General features: G+C 34.1%; 1 protein-coding gene across 1 annotated transcript; it reads right to left on the reverse strand.

Moving 5' to 3' along the window:
- Window positions 1–1,402: 1,402 nt before the first annotated feature.
- LOC145613511 (pyruvate dehydrogenase E1 component subunit beta-like) lies at window positions 1,403–4,182 on the reverse strand. The gene is made up of 4 exons (XM_081668631.1): window positions 3,900–4,182; window positions 3,482–3,585; window positions 3,280–3,314; window positions 1,403–2,607 (listed from the first exon to the last, which is right to left on the reverse strand). The coding sequence occupies exons 1-4, from the start codon at window positions 3,976–3,978 to the stop codon at window positions 1,635–1,637; spliced, it is 1,191 nt and encodes a 396-aa protein (XP_081524757.1). The 5' UTR covers window positions 3,979–4,182; the 3' UTR covers window positions 1,403–1,634.
- Window positions 4,183–15,240: the final 11,058 nt, after the last annotated feature.

Here is a 15,240-nt window from a genome sequence, read left to right on the forward strand (position 1 = left end):
GAATCGTTACCGATTCTACCTATTCTATGAGCAATTCTACAGCATCACGATTCTACCAACAATTTACATCGTTTAGGTGGATTAGGATCGTAGAATCGTACGATTCTACGATTCGAATCGCAATTTTAATAACATTGCAAGAGGGTCACAGTTGGTGCGTAGCATAAGCTGGGGGTCACCGTTGAGAATTTCTCTAAAATAAAACAAGCAAATCCTTAAGTACGATACAGTCTTACACCTAGACCTAACCAATGGGTCATTCGGGTCGGGTCACTTTCGGCTCCAGTCATTTCGGGTCGATTCGGGTTTTGGGTAAACTTCGGGCCATGTATTGGGTAGACTTCGGGCCATGTCAATTTCAAGTCGGGTATGTTCGGGTCGGGTTAGTTTCGGGTCAAGTATGTTCGGGTCATATTCGGGTCAGGTCAAATTCTGGTCGGGTCAAGTCAAAATCTGGTCGGGTCATGTTCGGGTTGTTTCATTTGTAAATCAAGCTGAAATCAATAATTTTATATGGAGTATATAATTTGTTATTGTTATAATAAAAACTATCAATTCAATTATGAGCTTAGCTATAGTTGAAGATAAACAATTTGAGTTATTTTTGGTACAAGACATTTTAAGTTCAATCATAAGGTAATTCTAGTTCGGGACATTTCGGGTATCTGGTCTGTCCGGGTCAAACACTTCGGGTCGGGTCAACTTTGGGTCGGATTAGTTCGAGTGTCGAGTCAAGATCAAGTCAACTCCATTTTCAGGTCGGGTATGGGTCGGGTCAATTTTGGGTTTCGAGTCAATGTTTTTGGGTCAATTTCGAGTCATGGGTCGGGATTGCCCGGTCTACTTACACCCAATATCTTTCTTAAGCTCTTGGTTTTTATAATTTTGGTAATCATTTTAACTTCTTTGTAGTGAAAGTAATATCTTTCTTAAGCTCTTGGTTTTTATAATTTTGGTAATCATTTTAACTTCTTTGTAGTGAAAGTTCTGATTGTTTTGGTGACAGTTTGAGTTATAGTTCAATTATACATGGCTCTCTAGAAGTGAACAAAAGAAACAAAGCATCCACATCAACTCAATTTAGCACTTTTAAGACCTACTCGTAATAAACATTTTCTTCATTGATAATAGGCTATCAAAAGAGCAAAAGGAGAAATATAATGATGTCCGAACTATCATTGTATCCGTCAACGAGTATGAAATATGAATGATGTCTGAACTATCATCGTATCCGTCAACGAGTATGAAATATGAACTATCACTTGAGAATTTTTAGCAAATTTTGAAAGAAACTTTGGAAAGGAGTAGTTTCGAATTAACTGAAACATGATATAACAAGCCAAATTTGTCCCCTTGGAGATAGTAAATTCCTAAAAAATTTATCTTCAAGAACAATTTCAAGTATAACAAAAGCTCCAAGAATTCCAACAGCAAACGCTGTAAAAACAAGTTCTTCATTGGCAGGTAACAAAGTTGCTCACGAAATCAGGGAGCAACAAGGCTCAACTAGCTTATATCAGCAATATTCAGACATGAATTTGCTAACTACTAAAATACATAACAATTCCAATTGCTTAAGATAACGACACGAGGAGATGGGGAGAAAATAATAGAAAGTTCCACTGAATGATTCCCTACCTGCACAGCTGCTCAACTGCAGTAACAATCTGAGCAGGTTGAACCACAGTCCATTCTTCCAAAGTCCCAGCGTAGGGAGTAGGAACATCTTGAGATGACAAACATACGACCGGTGCATCCAAATAATCATTGAAGTTTTCGTTAATAGCAGCTGTCAGACTGGCACCGATACCACCTGTTCTCATGCACTCTTCGACAATCAACACTCTGTGGGTCTTCTTAATGGAGTTTCCAATTGTGTGCAAATCAAAGGGTTTTAAAGAGCGGATATCGATCACCTCAGGGTCATAGCCTTTATTGACCAGTGTCTTGGCCGCCTGCATTACATGATATCTCATACGGGAATAGGTCAAGATTGTAATATGCTCTCCAGGTCTTACCATCTCCGCTTCTTCCAATGAAAGAACATATTCTTCATCAGGAATCTTCTCCTTAAGGTTATAAAGCAGAACATGCTCAAAAAGAATAACAGGATTCTCACTCCTAATTGCAGCTTTCATCAGTCCTTTAGCATTGTAAGGGGTGGAGCATGCAACCATTTGGATACCAGGAATTGATTGGAAGTAAGACTCAAGACGTTGTGAATGCTCAGCTCCAAGCTGCCGTCCAACACCACCAGGGCCACGAATGACCACAGGAATTTTAAATTGGCCACCAGAAGTGTAATGCAGCATGCCACAGTTGTTCGAGATTTGGTTGAATGCCAATAAAAGAAATCCCATATTCATTCCCTCAATAACAGGCCTTAGGCCAGTCATAGCAGCTCCAATGCCCATCCCTGTGAAGGAATTTTCAGCAATTGGGGTGTCAAGAACTCTAAGATCGCCATATTTTGGGGCCAGTCCTTTAGTAACCTTGTAAGATCCACCATAGTGACCTACATCTTCACCCATGACACATACACGGGCATCCCTTTCCATTTCCTCATCAAGACCTTCACGGAGTGCTTCGAAGAGCAAGACCTCATGCCTGACAATCCAAGAAAATTTAGACATTCTAAATCGCAATTGTAACATTTTTTTGGCATGTGAAATTAGCTGAACCATAGCATACACAAGAACTAGAATATATATGGTGATGATTGCAAGGTGCATGCTGCAATATGGTTTGCATCCACATTTAGCTAAAAAAATTACGCCTTCTAACTATCCTAATCAAATGAATATTGAAATAGATTATTTACTCACAGTAAGTTTTCGAACTATAAAGGATATTTCAAAAAGTGCTTGGAAGTTTATTTACGTATTATGAAGTTTTATAGCTACATCTGTTTATATAGCATCGATATGTTCAGCATTCAAATATAAACATTACCACCATCGGCTTATACTAGACACCAAACCCTATAGTCTCCAATCTGTATCATTACAACAATACCACACTTATCTACGTGATATGTTCATGTTTTACACTTGTTAGTCATAGGCAACAGTTGAAGTCAAGTAGTATGAAAATGAATAAACCACCTGTAAAGTAACTTAAAACTCAAACAATCAATAGTACAAACATATTAGAGAAATCTAATCATCTGTAATAGAGAAACCTATGTAATATGTTTGGATGTATATAGAACTGCCAAATTCTCAGAGGTTTAATTTAATCACACAGGAAAATGGCATAAAAGGCGTTCATTTAGCATACCCGGTTTTTGAAGGCGCAGTAGGAGCTGCTGGAGTCTGCAAATATAAATAACATTACAATCACATTTAAGTTTCCTAATTTCAGATTTGCACAATGCATAATAATGTAGCATGATACAAGCATGATATAATCAAAATTCCTTATAATTTACAAATTACAATACATGATGAGATGATTGTATAAATAATTAAATAGTACTCACTGCAACAGCTTGAGGAACCAAATTCCCAGTCCTGCAACGGCCCGGCATCGAACCACGTTTCGCATTGAGTTCAGATCTTACCACCACAAACCCAACTTTCCTTCCTAAAACAGAAGAACAGCATAAATCAATAACACATTTCTAAAAACTGAATACTAAATCAATCAAAAATTCAAAACCCCATTAATCTTCAAGGAAAAAAAAAAAAACCCCAAAATGTATATAGTAATAGTTATACAAGTACATAATAATAAAAGTTATAATAACCAAGATCTCTTCTTGTGAAATTATTGCAAACCTAAAATGTATTAGCATCAGATGAATCAAAGCAATGTAAACCAAACAAACAAAATTGAATAGATCGTCGAAAACCCAATTCAAATCTAAATAAGAAAAACACAAGAAATCAGAAAATTACCATCAAATTTGTTGGAATGAATTGAATTGGCAGTTGAGAAAGATGATGGAGTGGTTATAGAGTGAATGGTAGCAGCCATTGGAAATTGATAGTGGTACAAAAGATGGAAGAGAAAGAAAAATTAGGTGATTAATTGATGAATTTTTATAGGAAGAAGAAAGAAAAATTGGGTGATTGGTGAATTTGTAGATGAATTATTATAGGAAGAGAAAAAAAAAATGGGCGGAGAAATTGAGGGAAGAAGTCGAAGGTAGTGTGGGTCCCTGTGGGAGTGTTTAGTTGTTTACAGGTTTGAAGCAGCAACAACATCAACAAATTCTTACAGTATTAAACATAGGGGCAGTTAGGTAGTTTCAAAAGGTTGGGTGTTTAAGGTGAGCTCGAGACTCGTCTCGACCAAAGCTCGGTATAGGCTCGGGTTGAGTGAGCTCGACTCAAGCTCGGATATGGCTCGAGATCTTAACAAGCCAAGCCTAAGCTATTCTTGGCTCGGCTCGAAAGCTTGTGAGCAAGCTGGAGTTTTTTTTATTTTTTTGTATACTCCCTCCATTTCATAATAATCGCAATGGTAGGGAGTGCCATAGTTTAAGAAAAATATAGGGTAAGCTTGTAAGGTTTTATAAAATAATACAAGTAGACATAAATTATAATTGGAAAAATTTCCCGGAATAATCTCACCTTTGGGGCATCCGCAAATAATCTCACCTTTGGAATATTTTTAAATAATCCGACCATTATACCCAATTCGCTCAAAATGGTCCCAAGTGATTTATAACCGGTTAAATAGGCAAATTTTTTTTATTAAGTTTAATGTACACGTGTCACAATTTGATTAGTCCTAAATTTTATTAAAAAAAGTAAAATCAAATTAAGAAAAAACCACCACCACCTAAGTTTCAGCCACCACCATCCTCACCCACCACCCAAACCCTGGCCTAACCCCAGAACCACCGACCATTAGGTCGAGGAACGACGGCGCGGTCGACGTAGGGGACAAGGAAGGTCGGCGCGGCCAGGAAAGGGACATGGGATTAGGAGGGGGTTGGGATCAAGTCGGGGGATGGAGAAGATGGGATAGAGACAGGGGAATGAAGGAGAAGAATGTCAGAATCGGGACGAGGAAGGGGGCAAGGTGCCGGAATCAGGACGGGATAGGGCAGGGAGGTGTGTTAGTGGTTTTGGCAGCCGAAATCGCGACGGTGGTTTCGTAAAGGAGAGAGGTGGGTTGGTGGTTTGGGCGGCTGGAATCGGGGTTTAAACGCTGACTAGGTTACGTGGGAGAGGGAAACGGGGTAGTGGTTTAGGGGAGGGGAGTCAGGCGCTGGTGTTGGGGTTGGGGGCTTGGGTGGCTGGAGCCACAAGGGCGGCATGGTAGGGTGGCTAAGGCTGGGGGTGGTTTTTCAATTTTTTTATTTATTTTTTATTTTTTCTTACAAAAATTTATTTCAATTTATTTTATTTTTATTTTTTTGACCAATCACTAGCTGCCACGTGTCATGTAACTTGTTATAACAGGTTACATGACCGGCTTGGACCATTTTGAGCGGATTGGGTATAAAGGTCGGATTATTTAAAAATATCTCAAATGTGGAATTATTTATCACAGACGCCCCAAAGGTAGGAGTATTTCCAGCAATTTTTCCTTTATAATATAAAGTATACTTCCTCTTCCTCCATCCCTTTATTTTTGTCCCATTTCCATTTTTTGAGTCAAAGTTTAAAAACTTTGACCGTAAAGATAATATAGTCATCAGTGGTCTTGTTATATTTGTATCATTGTAAAGTTTCTTAATATCATGTTTTTATAATTTTTACATATTTGGAAATAAAGATATAGATGCTTTAAAACGTGTCTTGGAGACCGTGCATAGTCAAATAGGGCATAAAAATAGGGACAAAGGGACTAGTTATGAAAAAGAAATACGTATTAATAAAAGAACAATGTAAGTGGGATTGGTAGGTGATAGAAATAAAAAAAATACTTATGAATGTGGGGTTAGTAGGGGAGATTATTATATAATAATTGTGGGACCTTACCAAATAATGAAGTGTTGCAATTATTATGCAAATGACGTAAAAGAAAAGTGTTGCAATTTTTACGAAACGAAGGCAATAATAATTTTTTGGGTTTTTCTACACAGTAACCCCTAAGGTATTCACTTTTCCCAGCTGTGTCCACCCATTTTCAAAATTCCGTCCACAATGTAACTCAAGGTACCTTTAGTGTGTACGATGTAACCCTGTCCTAATCCCTCCATTAACTTAAGTTAACTTTCTGTTAATTTCAAAATAATTTTTTTTTTAAAAAAAAGCCCCCAAAACACCCAAACACCACTCTCTCCTCCAGCTGCATCGCCGCACCTCCAGCCGCACCGCCGCGCCTCGCTCCACTATCCTCGACCCACCACCGCGTCCCCCTCCTCTCTCCTTTTCTCTCTACTCCTAATCATGCTTAGATTTTCGACCATTTTTCGAAAATTTTTGGGCAAACGTCGAACAATTTCGACCAATTGAGCCATAATTCGTGTAGATTTTGTTGGAAAAATCAATTAAAACAAGTTTTGTGTATTTAATCTCAATCCAATTGAACCAAAATTGATGATTTAACAATTAAAATCAAATTGGGGGAAAAATTAGGGTTTTCTATTGTTTTGAACCAATTTTCTTTGATTTTAAAACGAAAACAACAATTAACAACTTAATTTTGCAATTTGAATCCAATGAAACAAAAGCCCTAAACCAATTTGTCGAAATTTGAATTCGAAATAAATTCCTCCATTGCATTCGAACACTTTCTTTGGTGGTGCACTAGGTGGTGGTGGGCTTGTGATGGGTGATGGTAGGGGTCGTTGGTGGGGTTCGGCTCGTAGGTGGGGTTCGGCGGGTGGCCTAGGGTGTGTTGGTGGGTGGTGGGTTGTGAGGGCTGGGTTTTGGTGGTGAGAAAATATAAAATTAACAACAATAGCTAACGACAACTTAACGGAAGGGTTACATCGTACATACACACTAAGGTACCTTGGGGTAACAACGTGGAATTTTGAAATGGGTGGACACAACTTGGAAAAGTGAATACCTTAGGGGTACTGTGTAAAAAAAACCCTAATTTTTTTTTATAATAAGTTAAATATTAGCATAAACTTTTCTTCATATTTAAGGTGTAGGGACTAAAAATTAATAATCTTCATAAATCTAATGTTCTTGCTAAGTTTTGGAGCTTTTGTTAATAATTTTTGTTATTGTTCTTTTTTTTTTAATAGATTTTTGTTATTATTTATAAAGAAGAACTAAAACAAAAATAAAATAAAGTAAAATAAATAAATAAAATAAAATAAAAAGAGTGAAAGAAATAGTCCCACATTAAAAGATAGGAGCAAGGGATAGAATATGAGAGTTATAAAAGCAAACTTTGATTGTCTTAGAAACGGAAACAATGAGTATGGACACCATTTGGACACTTGTTAAATTGGGCTAAATATTAAAGTCCCTAAGCCTCAAGCCTAGCCAAGTTTATCCTCAAGCCTTACTGAGCCAAGTTGAGTCGAGCTTTTTACGAGTTTTGTGCTCAAGCCGAGCCTTAAGAAGTCTCAAGCTCGAGCTGAGCCCTAAGAAGTCTCGAGCCGAGCGCCAATTTTTCAGGCTCAACGAGCTTCTACTCGAGCCGAGCTTGCCAAGGTTCGGTCTCGGCTTGGCTCGTTAACACCCTTACCCAATTCATTTGACGAGAGCTTGTTTACCAAGGGACAATGCCTACCATAATCCTTTTATCGACTTGAGTTTAGTTTTCACTAGTCCAAGGTTAAAGTTAGGGGATATGATTAGTGTAGTAGCAATGGTTGTGTAGGTTTAAGGGGCTTTATATTTACCATACTTTTTTTTATTTGAAAAAGGATCATACTTGTTTTACATGGATGAAATTGAATGGTGTTTGATTTTAGTTGATGCAATGAATGTATTTGTGTACTAAATCTAATGGAACATGACTATGAAGCATGATTATGAGTGTGCCATCTTCAACCCGGGACTTCTTTGCATCACTCTCCTGCCATGCTTCATTATAAATACTACATTCTAAATAAAGATCTATTGTAGTAATGATCACAAAATCAAGGGTCAAAACTACATTCTTAATTTATACAAAATAACAAACTATCGAATTGTTGAGATGAACTAAGTCTAATTAATTAATACATCTCTTAAGTGTATTAGACCTAAATAAGTTCAATAACCAAAGCATGTTGATCAAGTTGCTAATTATTATGGGATTAGAACCCACCACCTACAATATCTGAATAGACACTAAAAGGGTTAGAAATTAACTTAGCTAAGTATATTTTGTTTAAAAACTAACAAGAATTAATTATATAAACCTGAATTTTCTGGGTATAGGCCGGGTCGTGGCCTAGGTTGGCCCACCCCTGGATCGGTCATTGCATGGTGTTTTTATCTTCTGCAATGAACGCACCAACTCCACATAGAATCATCTAGTAAATGAGAAAATTAGGGTGTTAGTTAATGATATTAATTATAAAATAACTTACCAATGAAGTCAGGAAGTGCAATGATGATACAAAGCTAAATCAAAGTTGAAGTGTTTATGGAATGTGAAATGTAATATGAAGTAATCCGAAACACAATTTTGAGACCAAATCATTTTGGAGCCCCATCCGTGTATTAATTAAGCCTAAAATTTGGTCATACATATTTAATCTTGATTGATAACGGACCCAAACGCGTCAAAATACAGTGCTGATGTCAAATGAACCTTGCATTATTGAAAATCGAGCCAATCAAATAAACAATCCATAAAAGTTTTGCGCAAGGTTTTATACAGGTGGATATACCTTTCAAAGATCTTTCTAACGATATATTATAAGCTTGATTCCGAATTATCTATAGTAATATATAAAGTGAAAGGGGGTTTTGGGTGATAAATTTCACTTTTCCAAAATACCCCTTTCACCTTTTATAATCTTTAAGAAAAAACTACCATTATAACTACCATTTAAAAAAAAAAAAATTACCACCCTTTATTTTATTATTATTATTTTTTTTTTTTTTGAGGGAAATCATATTTTGAAAATTTTAATGTATTCATATCCTAACCTTTTAATCTCCATGACTTCACCAATTTATAAACCCACTAATATTTTTATTTTTATTAGAAAAAGGTAGATAATATTTTAAGAAAAAAAGGAGAATCGAGCCACGCATATAAATTACTTATATTGCACACGCAATTTGCGTGTGTCTCACAGCTTGTGATAAATAAGACATAATCAAAATAAATATTCCATTAGATTTAAAGTCGACATCCTTGCACTAAATTGGAGTTAAGCATAAGAGAATGACTTCACTTTTTGATTTTTTCACCTTTAAGGACTTCCCACTTGTTTTTTCACCTTTGAGGTAGAGGCCAGTTCATGCATGAAGTAGTAGGCTAATTCTATTTGTCCTCTACCTCATTATCACAAATTTTGTTACAATTTCTACCTAACTCTTGTATTCTTACGTATTTATTTCGTATAAGCAGTATATTCTTTGTCTTTTGTATTTTAGCTCCCATTTTGTTACAATTTCTACCTACCTCATTATCACAAATAATAATTGTACAAAATGCATAAGGAAACTCTAAAGAATGAATGATGTAATTCTAGCAAAGTACTAAATTCGACCACTTTATTTTTTATTATGTAAAAAAAATCGTTTTCCACGATAAAAATAAAAAATAAAATTTTAACAGTAAGTTTATGTATTTAGAAGTGTATGAGACTTGGAATTTTATAAAAATAAATTTTAACCAATCCACAAAAAAAATCAGACATTTAGGCTTACTAACACCACAAATTTCTTACTATAGGTCTGTCCATGTTGCAATTTTGACCAATATTTTTATTTAATAATAAAATTTGAATTGACTACCTAGAAATTATATTCCTTAAGCTTTCTAAATTGGGGTCATACGTTCTCATAGGATGAATACTCTATTTTCTATGATTTTTACAATACAAGGTATTAAATTGGTAAACTGTTTTGAGGCTGCTCTTCCCAACCAAGAATACCATTTTTATTTGGCATATCAAATGACTTCTAAAAAGGGAGAATTTTGTACAAAGCATCTACATGTTTGTCCTTAACATACCATTAAAAGGATCGTGCCAATTTCAAAGTACTTTTGAACATTATCACCCAATTCTCCTTGAATGTCCCAAACTGGAGTGATTTTATAGAAAATTCATTATCTCTTAATTTAACCATTAGATGGATCCTAATTTTTGATATGTTATAGAAGACATGTAGACCTTTCTAAATACTTATCATAAGATCAAATCCAACCGTTATAACATAAGTTATGGTGTCCAAAAGATTAAGAAAACTTGAAACCCTTAAGAACTTTAAGGAAGAAGAATGAACTTTATTATATAATTTGTGTCACCCTATTATATATACCTCTGGTAAATATTCTCTCAAAATATTTTAACTTAATTCATTTGAGGAATCTATAAATTACTCATGTCTCTATTAATCTCATCCAAAAAAAAGAGATACATATGTATCATCTTTCAAGTCTTCTCATATCCTATGGCTATATAAAAGGAGCACTATAAATAATTTATTTATTTTGGAATAGAATGCCTTATACTTTAAAGAAATTTTGTTTAAGTTTTAATTCCATCACCGTTCGGAATAGCAAATTTTCCTTATGCATTTCTTAATAAAGAGACAGCTAATTTTTAATTAAGTAAAATATGGCTTTGCATGCTTGTATTATTTTATTAATAAATATTTCGAGTTATGGTTTATGGCTTATATTTAAATAAGAGGGTAAAATTGAATATTCAATCATGACAGGTTACAAGATGATCTATTTGCCACGGAGAATATAATTATACTTTTAAAGTTTCATTATCTCAGATAGATCGCTTACGTAATCTAACATGATTAAGGTTTTCAATTCACTATGACCCTGTTCTTTTGAGCTTCTGGGAAGAGCAGAGCAGGGGTTAGCAGAGTAGAGCAGAGCAGATTTCTGGATAGCAGAGCAGAGCAGAGTAGAGCCGAGCAGAGCAGATTTCAATATTATTATTAATACTATTATTAATGTTATTATTAATGTTGTTGTTGTTATTATTATTATTATTATTATTATTATAATAATAATAATAATAATAATAATAATAATAATAAATATTATGAATAAATTTGTACCATATTTAACATATGTTAATAGTAGAAAGATAAAAGATAACAGTTTAACATCTTCAAATTATTACAACCGCATATCAAAATAGGAACATAATTAGATTAGAGTCTAACATCGTGGTGAATTAACCGAGCTTGTCCTAATGGAGTTTCATTATGTATAGAGAAATGAAGACAAGGTTCAAGGGTGTAATTACACGTAAAATGCATATTCTGAATTTAGAGTAGTACCATTGGGTGGTTAATACTACCATTGAATGATCAAAGAGTACCATTGAACATTCAGTGGTACAATGTATGCATGTAGTGGTACTATATATGCATTCAATGGTACTAACTATGTGTAGAAATAGTTCACTAAATAGACAATGATATTATATAAGCTTTCAGCGGTATATTTAAAAGCGGTCCTACTTACCTATCTCTCTCCTTCGTCCTCTTTCTTCCATGTACATTTTAATATTTTTATATTTGTTATGCATTTGCAAATGCATAACAAAACTGCATTAGTACTTCTTCGAATTAACCACCCACTTCCATATTATTGTGATTCTCATCATCTTCATTGTTATTTTGATCTTGGTTGTTATCACCTTCATTTTCGCTTTCCGATCGATTAGCCCTCCAAATTCTGAGTGCTATTTCATTTGTTTGTTAAACCTTTTGAGTAAATAGGGTTGTTGGGAAGAATATATTTTAAACCACACAAATTTTTTTGCACCTTTTTTTATTCTTTTTATATCATTTTTAATTGCCTAATTGGGTATTGCTTTTCAAAAAAATATATTGAGTATTATTATTATAATTATTTTTAATATTTATAATTATTATAATTATTCAAAATAATAAATTATTATCATCAATACAATATTAATTATTATTATTGAATATTAATTATTATTTGAAAATAGAGCAGAGCAGAGCAGAGCAGATTTCTTTTAAGCAGAGCAAATTCGATCTGAGTAGAGCAGAGCATAGCAGCTCTAAATAACGGGGCCAACCTATTATTTAGATTTAAGCCTTATGGAATGTCCATTTTGCAAAAGTCAATTTCATATAATCCGTATGCATTTCCTTCGTATTCCTCTCGATTCATACCAAATAAAATGCCCTTTAAGCACACTCAAATAAGCCCATACAATCTCTTTTCAGAAGTTGGTCAACTCTAAATAAAGTCGTTAATTGAAACACATTTTACAAACAAAAAACCATTATCCTCAAAGAAACTCCTATGGTGTCGCTGATTCTAATGACTTCCTCTGTAACATCCCAATAATTCTCCCCTTTTCAAACCACTTACTTTAAATAAAATAGTGGAGAACCATTGACATGTTACCGCCATGTGTTAAAACGTTAAGGCTTTATCAAAGTATCGCAGCGGAAAAACAAACTTAAGTCTTAAAATAACATAGTTTAGAAAACAAATAAGTCAAAACTTACAAATTGGAACCATATAAGACCCTTATTTAAAACCAAACCAATATTAAAAATCAAAAACATAAATGAAATAGCAAAATATAAATAAGTTCAACACAAGAATCGAATACTCTCAACCACACCAAACCCTTGACAATGCGTATGTCAAATCCCGAACTTCACATTATCAAGATAACCTGTGTGATACTGCTCCCCAATAATACAAGTGTAATAATTGGATCATCACAGGGTCATTGAAAGGCGAAGGCCATGACCAAAAGAAAACACACACAAAAGCAAGCAATCAGCAAAGCTGAGTACATACAAGCTACAACGTACCAAACCTAGCATGCTCAATTAATTAAAGTAGATAAACATACAATGTGAATTCAATAATCAAGACTCCACACTTAAACAATTCAATTGACTCAACATACTTACTAACTAATTCCAAACACTTGACTCTTTATATTTAATTTAATTAATTTAGTTTGGAGTAAGCAATAGACGAGGTTGTCCAATCCACCAAATCATTTTGGTCCCAAATGACCATTTAAAATAAAAGTTTAGCGCGATGCAAGAATGAGCGCGACTCCATTCTCACAAATTAAGTTAGTCTAGGATCTTATCTAACTTTCATTATAAAATAAAATGTAAATACCAAAAGAGAAGAGGACATGTTGATTAAACAAGCCTCGAAAAGCCACGGGCTACCACCGTGTACCCCAACCCATAATTGTCAATACTCTAGAAGTGCACGCTTTCCAGAGTTTTATTGCTCATCCATGTTTCACTTTACGTGATTACAATTTTAATTAATATGCGACTCATTCAAGTAGACCATACATAACAATCATACATCAATTTACTTTTAATCTTATTTAGGACAATGGTGATCACATCAAAAATTGACCTTTAATTCCATTAAACTTCCAAATTATCCAAAATTGTTGAACATAGTCAACCCACCTAGCCATTTCGGCGTAATCCACATTTACTCAACATACTAATAAGTCATGATTGAGTAATAAATAAATAAATAATAACCTTGTGGAATAATTAATAAATTCATTCCACTTAAACCATTTAATTTCAATCCTTTAATAATCCAAATGTGGTTAACAAACCAATCCAATAAAATAAGTTTGTATCAACATTCCATACAAACAATTAATCCAATATAATTCCACATACTTGCATCCATAATTCCATACAAGCATAATTAATTCACCAAAACATGCCTCATAAACATAAATACATGATTTAATTAAATATATAACCAAACAATTTCCATCCAAGTGTTCTTTAATCATGAAACTAAGTTCTTTCCTTTTGGTACCTAAACATAATACTACTTGCAACGAAGTAGACATGTACGTACCTCGTATAAACAATCCTTTACGCCACTTTTAATTACTTAAAAGTCTCCTAAGTAATAATCACTTCCTAGAAAACAACCAACAACAATAAATTAATACTTACAAAAATTTCCAGCAATATAATCTACATTAAAAGTCCTTAAAACTTCCTTTAAAACATGTTTTTATGGTTAATTAATCATTATAATTATAATAGGAACAAAAGCCCCAAATTAATTGCTCATTAGAACCCTAAAATTCCAATTTGAATAAATTGAAACCCTAGGTTTATAATTCATAAAATCTGAAAATTATAATAACAATTATAATTTGAAATTAATACTTTAAACTATTAAGAACATGAATTTGATACTAAAAAATATAATCTTTATACTACAAAAACAAAACCCAAAACAATTACATATAAAATTATACAAAATAATAAAAATAAAAAGGAGGAAGAAGAAGTAAAGGCCACGTGGGCCAGCTGCTGGGCTGGTGGGCCGGCAAGGTCGCTGGCGGCGGCGGCAGGGGGGCGGCAGAAGCCAGCAGGTGGCGGCAGCAGGGGTAAGCAGTGAGCATGGCTCAAGTAGGAAGGAGGAGGAAAAGAAAAGGAAAAGAAAGGGAAAAAAAAGAAAAAGTAAAAAGAAAATAAAGGAAAAATAAAATAAAGAAAATAAAGAGGGGGAAAATAAGACTAACCTTTTGTGTGGGGAAAAATTTGGGGATGTATGGAGTATTTATAGGAGAGAGAGTGGTGTAGGGTTAGTTTTAAGATTGGGCCTCATAAAATTAATTGGCCAATTAGATAAATGAAATGGGCTAGCTTTGTTTAATATGTATGGCATAAATTGTTGAATGGACAATTAAAAATCCTTTTAGAACCAAATCAATCATCAACCCAAAAATAATTTGGAACTTTAAAACTGAAATCCCGGAAAAACACACATAAATATTATAAATAAAATAAAAATTCATTTATAATATTTTAATAAATACGGGGGATTACATCCTCAACCTTGATAAATTGACCTCCATCTTGAAAGCAAGATTGCTTAGGCTCATTCAAATGATCCTATACGGATCGACCACCCCTCCCATAAAAAATAAACCTTCTCGAAACCTCCTATGAAATTTTTGACCATGTCTAAATGGACGTTCGTAAGAAATACGTAAGGTTTTGATTCGGGAGTGGATTTAATTTAAATCCCACAATAGACGGTATGTAGGGCAACTTTAATACTCAAACCCACCATATATCGTAAGGTTTAATGCACTTTTATTTTACATTTAAGTGTGATTGACAATGTGAAAACTTTCGTGTTTTTACACATTAGTTAAAGGAAAAGCATGTGAATAACCATGAC

This window comes from Chenopodium album, chromosome 25 (genome assembly GCF_948465745.1).
Source record: "Chenopodium album chromosome 25, dcCheAlbu1.1, whole genome shotgun sequence".
Lineage (NCBI taxonomy): Eukaryota > Viridiplantae > Streptophyta > Magnoliopsida > Caryophyllales > Amaranthaceae > Chenopodium > Chenopodium album.

What these genes read in the sequence shown, in the direction of transcription:
- LOC145613511 (XM_081668631.1), bottom strand. Translation starts at nt 3,978, where the DNA reads ATGGCTGCTACCATTCACTCTATAACCACTCCATCATCTTTCTCAACT. An exon ending in TCATTCCAACAAATTTGATG is followed by an intron (nt 3,586 to 3,899) that starts GTAATTTTCTGA and finishes CTTCTGTTTTAG; the next exon opens with GAAGGAAAGTTGGGTTTGTG. An exon ending in ACTGCGCCTTCAAAAACCGG is followed by an intron (nt 2,608 to 3,279) that starts GTATGCTAAATG and finishes TTGGATTGTCAG; the next exon opens with GCATGAGGTCTTGCTCTTCG.